We start from the raw sequence: 7,902 nt of genomic DNA, 5'->3' as shown, positions 1-7,902 counted from the left end.
CAAATAAATTTTATAAAAAAAATTTGGTTTCACAGAGAAAAAGCAATGTGTCACAGAGAAATTTTAAAAATCCAAGAAAAATATTTCATTAATTTCTTTTATTTTATTAATAGAGAAACTTTATGAAATTAGAAAACTGAGGACATAATGTAATTCATATTTACACCCCCCCCCCCCCTTTTTTTTTTTTTTTTAAATTTTGAGGGGGGTAGCTACAAACAAAGACTGCAACTAAACTATTTTGAATCAGTTTTTTCCCTCTCAAGGCCATCTGTCAACGTGCAAGACGAAGAAGAAGGCCAAGTGTTCGTGAAAATGCCCCAACGAAACTCCATCAGCAGAGAACAGCCCAACAGTAGCACCCCCACTCTCCGAAGATCTCCGAGGCTTCTTTCAAAGCTTCATTCGCCTCCACAAGATCCGAAGACCCCTTCCCCCAAATCGAGGGCCAACTCCGTCCATCCTCTCTCACTCACCTCATCACACGAGCGGTATCTGAAGAAAACCCACAAACAAATCCCAAACGAAGTTCCAAACAAGTTCGAAGAATCGAAATGTGGGTCGAAGAAGATTTCCGAGAAATTGAATACTGGGTCGAGAAGATCTGCGACATTCAATGGTGGTGCTTGTCTCCGACGATCTCCGAGGTTTTCCGGTAATCAAATTACTCCTGATGAATTTGTTGATAACAAAAGTCTCAATATGTCTAAGCAAAAGGGTTTCTTGAATGTGGGGAAGGTTGAATTGGGCATCGATTTGTGTAAACAAGTTGTGGCTAAAATTGACAAGAAGGTGACGCGTAGTTCTAGTAGGCGAAATGCTGATGAATGTGCTAAGAAGACTAACAAGGATAAGTGCAATGGGTTTATCGAGAGTGCTTCGATTCAAGTTTTTGATAAAGAGGATTTCCCAGATGTAGGAAGAGCTAAATTGGGTACTAATTCATGTAAACAATTTGGGGGTAAATTGGAAAAGAGGTCGATGCGTAGCTCTGGGGCTAACAAGGGTAAGTGTACTGGATTTAACGAGAGTGCTTCCATTTTTGATGAAGAGGATTCATCAGATGTAGAAATAGCTAAAGAGGGTGCTAATTCATGTAAAAAGTTTGGGGGCAAATTGGAAAAGAGGTTGACCCGTAGTTGTGGGGCTCTGGGCGTTATAGATGGCGGGGAAGAGAAGAAGGAGAGAGATTTTGATAAAAGAATGAAAGTAATTGGGGTTAAGAGGAAGAGAAATCAAGTTGGTGTAGGTCATGGAATAGTTAATGGGTGGACTAAGGATCAAGAATCGGCACTGCAGAGAGCTTACTTTACTGCGAAGCCAACGCCCCATTTCTGGAAGAAGGTTGCTAAGCTGGTAAGGAGTTACTCTTTTAGTTTTGTTGGTATTTAATGACTTTGTTTCATTGTTATAAATGTTTCAATAATTTCTTAGGCATTAAAAAAATAAAAAGAAAAAGAAAAGGAAGAGGATATGCAGAATTCATGCGCCCACTGATTTTGAATTTTGGTATTCTTAAGAAACTTGGTACTTGTGGTGCTATCTTAGTGCAACCTTGTGGTTCTTAGTATAGATTATTGCATTTGATTATATATTTACCACTTTTAAAGGGTACAAGACCAATTGTAAAATATTTATGAAAGTTTCCATGACAAAAAATAAAAAATAAAAAAGATTAGCCGCATGTTAGGGTATGATTGTTCATCTTCTGCCTTTGTCGATGAAGTCCAACAAGGGTACGGTACCCATTTTGAAGTGTCAATGTTTCATAGCCAACCCAAAACTTTCAACTGTATGAAGACACATTTGCATTTTGTTAATGCTATAATCTTCTTTTATAAAATGATATAAGCTGCAAACCTGTCTATTAACCTTGACAATATCAAAATGTAGTTTTTCACCTTTAATATTCTATTCCAAGAGGTGTGATTTTGAATTGACATTACCACTTCAAAACCTGTTGTAGGTGCCTGGAAAGTCTGCACTTGATTGTTTTGATAAAGTCCATGCTGACCACTTGACACCTCCTCAAACTCGAACCCGATTGAGGTCTAGAAAAACTAATTTGTCATCCTTCTCACTCTCGGCAAGTACATTGCTTAATTCTGCAGAGTCAAAGACTAGAAGGCCAAGTTTCCTTAAACAAAAGAGTCATCTTGCACAGAGGACTGTGCGACAATTACTACAAAAGCATTATAATGTAGACCAAGATTATGAAGCTGATTTATTCTCTGTTCTTGAGTCCTCCTTTAATCCATCTACCCAAATACATTCCACACCAGAATGTGAAAAAGGAAAACCTGGGTATCTTAAGGAATTCCGTGAGAGATCTTCTTCAGCAAGTAAGAAGCATGTTTCACGACATGGTAACTCGTATGGAGCAACTATTGTGAGCCCCCCGGTTCTGAAGCAGATTAAAAACAAAGTCTTACATGAGAAATATATTGATAAGTTACATTGCAGGGAAGCTAAGAGAAGGGCAGCATCTGCGCACGCATCCAAATCCATTCCAGGGAAAGAGAATAGAAAGGAGAGCTATATCCAGAAAAAGGATGCTATTGAAGCTGCAAAAAGTGCTCTGGTTTCTGATGCAAATGATGTTATCCATCAATTCCAACACTTGAAGGGTAGTTCTATGAGTAACTACTTCAATTTTGATGATGATGATGATGATGTTGAGAGGGATGACGATGAAGGTGAAGATGAACCTTAACAACTCACTTTTCCTTATATTGAATTGTATCAGCATGTATTGAGATAATTGATTATGATTGAAGCTGCATCTGTAACCGCTGAAATATTGGATCTACACTCTAGCAATTGTGTATTGCTTCAGAATACTGCTTCAATAATATCTAGAAAGCCCTGCTTATGGCAATTTCTTTATTGGCCTATTCATATTTGTTATTTAGGTTCTATTTGTTTATTGTTTGTCTACCATTATTGGTTTTAGTTAGATCCATCTTAACTGCCTGAAATCATGATAGAGATTTATATGGGTACACAATTTGACGAAGTCGACTATATAAAACAAACTTAATTTGAACATTTAAGTTTAATTGTCTGCTTGTACAGACTATTTCTTAAGAATTTAAAAATATATATATATATATATATATATATTGGTTTATCTCGATAATATAGCTGCTGTTTGGGCTTGTGTAATTCTTGTGCTACATTCATGAATAATGTAGTATAATATTTATAGAGGATTCAAGAACAAGAAGTCATGATGTGATGATAAAATCTAGTACCCTCCTCATTCAAGTAGGTCCCTGTTTCATTTTGTTGACAATTGGTTTGGGTCACATCTGATTTTGGTGTAAAAAATTAAAACCTTATCTTGTTATAAAGAAATCAATTGAGAACCAAACGATTAAACATTTAGGGGACAAACATAGATACTTTCAGGTGGTAACTACTAAGGCAATTATCTCAGTTTTGACATGTCATGATGTGATGAAATTGACAATGATTTTGCCTATTATCACAGCAAAATTTAACGACCACGATTAGTGGCCAGTTGTAGTCGTTTTAAGAGCCACATGTGAGACCAGTCAATAAACAAGGAGAAAGCAAAGGTCATTTGTATTATGGGCATTTACAGTTGTAGCGAAGATAATATTTGGTCCCTCAAATTTAGAAACCCCAGTTTAGGTATGGTTAATTAAGGTCAGAGTAGTATTGTTTATCATAGATACCAAATCTTGGATGCATATCTTACTCGGCCTGTATTTGGTTTGTACTAGGAGGTGTGCCAGTTTTTGTGGTTTGAACTATTTCCACTTACATGATCTGAATTGACCATCTTTTCCTCACAACTTTTCTTCCTCTTCTCCAAATTCTTCTCTGGTGAACCAAGATCTTCCACCTTGAGCATTGATGGACAACCAATATTCTGGAATTTGAATGGAGCAATGGTACATCACCTTCCATGGGTTTTTCCATTCAAACTCAAACTTTTTATGGCTCCTTTAAGATTTTTGAGTCAATTACCAAAAAACAAAAAAGAGAAGGGTCTTGAGAGGTCATCTCTTGCTCTACCTAATTAAAATCAGGATAGAATGCTGAAAATTTCAAGTTTTTGTTTTTGTTTGTTAATTTAGTTTTCTTATTTGTTGGTTTTTTTTTTTTTTTTACAAAGATGTTGCAGTTATATATGTGTTGTTGGTTTGGGAAGTGGGTTGACTTTTTGTATTTTTTGACTATTTTAGCCTGGGCTAAAAAGTTTGGTTTGGGAAAGATTTTTTGATTTTTTTGTGAGAGAAGAGTGTAATGATTATGGGTTAGATGTGATGTTTTGTTTTTTGTGGTTAAAATAACATATTTTGTCTTTGGTGACTAAAATAGTCAAAAAAAACCCACTTTAACTCTTCTCAAACGAGCTGGCTAGTTAGCTTCCTTAAGATTGTTCAAGAAAGAATATATAGAAAGACCATTTGAGATAAATATTATTTGTTTCAAGATACATGCTAGAGATAACCAAGCTACTGTGCTTCTATTGGCCTTTCTAGTTAAATTCTCAGTACTGGTGTTTTTATTTTTGTGTACTTCATTAATGATAATACATATATACATATTAGTTTGTTGGTATCAATCACTAATTATGTGCATATATTCCAAAAAACATTCAGCCTGTTTGGTTTCAGTTTTCTGAATTCAGTTTTTTAAAAATTAAGTTTTTTGTTTTTTGTATTTTTAGTGAATATTTTTTAAATTTTAAGCATTTTTTTTACTTTTTTAGATGCACCTTACTTAGATGTATCTAAAAAATAAAATATTTGTGAAAAAATATTTTAAAAATTAATAAATACACAAAAATATGAAAAATATACTGAATTTGTATTTTTTTTGTATTTTTGATATTTAGTGATTTTTTTAAAGATTTGTTTCACGAAAATTATACTTTTTTGGCATGTTTGATTGGGTGGATTAGAGCATGGGATTGAGATTATTAATCCGTGAGCCCAATTATCCTATGTTTGTTTTAACATTTTGGTTTAGGATTATTAATCCAATGAATAATTAATCTAACAAATTTGTAGGATTATTAGTAATGGGGTAGTGGTGGGATTATTAATCCAATTGGATAATGAATACCACACTAATTTAATAAGATTATTAATACTTCACTATTAGTCTTGTGAATCAAACATGCCCTTTAAGTGTATTTATGTTAGGTGTGTCTAAAAATTAAAAAAAAAATTACTTAAAATATTAAAAAATTTCAGTAAAAATAAAAAAATATATATAGAAAGCAAAAAAGTAGAATTTTCTAAAACGTATTTTCAAAAAACTGGAAACAAACGTGCTGATTCCTTTGTCATGGGTAGGTACCAAAAACATTCTCCGCCATTAATTTGAACTTACAAATAAAGGGTTTCAAGATTGAATTTTGTAAATATATAGGAAATTAAACTATTATAGATGGATTGAGAAATTAAGCGAAAAGATTATTGAAAGATAAAATAGAAGTATTTTATTATGATCTTTGAAGAACTAGAACCCTTGAAATAAAGGATTTCAGATAACTACTAATTGACAAAACTCTCAAATTCTAACTATCAAATTAATATAAATTTGAGCTATTCTCCTCGAAGAATGTCAAATTCTTTCATTTCAAATCTATAAATCCAACCACAACCTTAATATACATATATATATATATATATATAAAGCTTTAGTATGAAGGGGAATAATTGGCCCTTGCATTAATCAATAGAAAATACATTTTAGGTTGTGGAGTGGATCATGGACCTATTGGATAAACAATACTTGAAATACAACATTATTGCAGCTTCTCTCACTTGCAAAATTCTGTGAAGAGCTGACATCAAAATTAAAATACATCTACCAAGGCTTCACAAAAAAAAAAAATAATAATAATAATAAAGTTGTCTAGATTTATTTTCCAATGCTCCTCCTAGAGACATAGACCTCCATAACCTGCATTTCTGTATAATGCTTGTTTTATGTCTTCAGAACTTATCACCATTTGACCCTGGCTCCATTCGGAGAATAATTAAAGAGCACATTAATAAATGATTTGAAGCATACTTTATGAAGAATATCATGTGAAGAAAATTGATCAAACATAAAGTACCTCCGAACAAGAACCTTGCATTGAAAAATCATTAAAACAACTTATGACACATTGTTGAACGTTGATGCCGAGTGATTCTAGTGAATTAATTGTTGATAACAACAGTCCTGGTTTTGCTGCACAACGAATCTCAATCCGTGTTTCTGTGTTTGTCCTTTCTACATTGAACTGGAAAAATTCGATTTTAGGAACTGGGTATTTGAGTTTACATAAGGCAACTATCTTGATTTGTATGTATTTATGAAAACTTAAAAAATTGTATTATATACCTTTGGTGAATTCCTCACTAGTGGCTCATTTGGCTTTAGTTCCTTGCAACTATCCATTAAATTCACTTGATTCATACTGGCTTGTGTATCATCTTCTTCTTGCAAGGTTTTTACTTTTTCCAAGAGCTCTTTCATATAGCCTATTGTATCTCCTAGTATTGATGTCCTGTCCATCTGCTCATGAAAACATTCCTATTTTTAATTCAACACAAAACAAGTAATTGAAATCAATAGAACCAACTACCCTTTTTTTTATTTTTTATTTTTTATTTTTGTGATTGTGATGTCTGAAAATAAAAATAAAAATTAGACATTAATCAAATTAATGAAATAGGATTCAACAAATGTATGTGAGTCACAAATGATCAATCACCTTGCTTATCTTAGGGACAATTGATCTGAGCATCAAAAGGCGGTCGTTTACACGCTTCCTTCGCCTTCTTTCTGCCATGAGATTCTTCGAGGGCTGCCGCTCGGCCTTCTTAACTCTATTCTTTTTCTCCCCACACAAAACTATGTTGGATTGTGTGATATTATTAACAGTAGATTCCATTTGTATCTCAACTTTGCAGCAATTTATTGTTTCCTCCAAACTGTGGAGATCATTGGTAAGTCCAACAAAGCCGTAGTCTCCATCTTCCACCATTGATGAGTGAGTTGTGCCATGGTTATAGTGATATGATGATGAATCAAGCTCTGGTGGTTCTGTGATGCCATCAAAAAAAGGGTAGAGTTCATTGAGATCTGTTGGTGAGGTGACTCCTAAAAATGGCGGATTTGGGTTTGGATTTGGATTTGGATTTGGAGAAGTAAAGAAAACTTGGCTCTCATGATCAAAAGATTCAAACATCCACCCATTGGAGAAGAAGTCATTCTCTCCCGTAGGAAAGTTGGTCCAATTAGTGTCCCTTTCTGGAGATAGTAATTCGTCTAGGAGACCATGTTGAGTGAAGTCCATCTGTGTGTGTGTGTGTGTGGGGTGATGTTTAATGGTATGAAGTCGCATAAATAAAGTTGAGGGATTATATAATAAGCAAACATAAAAAGTTTGTTCAATAATAAAATGCATTATAGTATGTATTATGGCATGTTTTACGTAATAGCACCCAGAGCATAAGATTGAAATGGAATCTGCTTTTTGCCCCTCTCTCTCTCTCTCCGCCTGCATTATTTTTTAGTTTTTTTCACCGAAATTTTCAATCAGACAGACTACTATTTGGGTCCTATATTCGAAAGCTTTGACCCACAAATCTGTCCTAATTGAAAAGGACACAGGTTCTCTGTACATTTTATGTATGACCCCTCATTTATATTTTGCTAAAGTAAGACTAATCCTCTCTCTCTCTCACTCTCTCTCTCATGCTGTGTTGGGTCCCATATCTCAATGCCCTAATCTCTGGCTGTGAGGTTGATTAATTAGCCTTCTCACTTTCCTAATTACAAAGCATAGAAAAATATAGAGGTTTTTTTTTTATATATAAATAATGTATCATTTTGTTAGTTGTGATTATCAGACGTATGGTTAGGTTG

General features: G+C 33.9%; 2 protein-coding genes across 2 annotated transcripts; one reads left to right on the top strand and one right to left on the bottom strand.

Moving 5' to 3' along the window:
* The first annotated feature begins 207 nt into the window (after positions 1–207).
* LOC114277183 (uncharacterized) lies at positions 208–2,886 on the top strand. Its single transcript, XM_028219045.2, has 2 exons — positions 208–1,356; positions 1,967–2,886. Exons 1-2 carry the CDS (start codon positions 316–318, stop codon positions 2,711–2,713), a joined length of 1,788 nt encoding a protein of 595 aa, XP_028074846.2. The 5' UTR covers positions 208–315; the 3' UTR covers positions 2,714–2,886.
* Positions 2,887–5,686: 2,800 nt separating this feature from the next.
* Positions 5,687–7,431, bottom strand: LOC114277161 (transcription factor bHLH93). The gene is made up of 4 exons (XM_028219017.2): positions 6,746–7,431; positions 6,373–6,546; positions 6,104–6,271; positions 5,687–6,001 (listed from the first exon to the last, which is right to left on the bottom strand). Exons 1-4 carry the CDS (start codon positions 7,376–7,378, stop codon positions 5,924–5,926), a joined length of 1,053 nt encoding a protein of 350 aa, XP_028074818.2. The 5' UTR covers positions 7,379–7,431; the 3' UTR covers positions 5,687–5,923.
* Positions 7,432–7,902: the final 471 nt, after the last annotated feature.

This window comes from Camellia sinensis, chromosome 1 (assembly GCF_055761805.1).
Source record: "Camellia sinensis isolate YWXY chromosome 1, ASM5576180v1, whole genome shotgun sequence".
NCBI lineage: Eukaryota > Viridiplantae > Streptophyta > Magnoliopsida > Ericales > Theaceae > Camellia > Camellia sinensis.
Note: the sequence above shows the minus strand (reverse complement) of the source record. Positions and strands in the feature narration are given on the sequence as shown.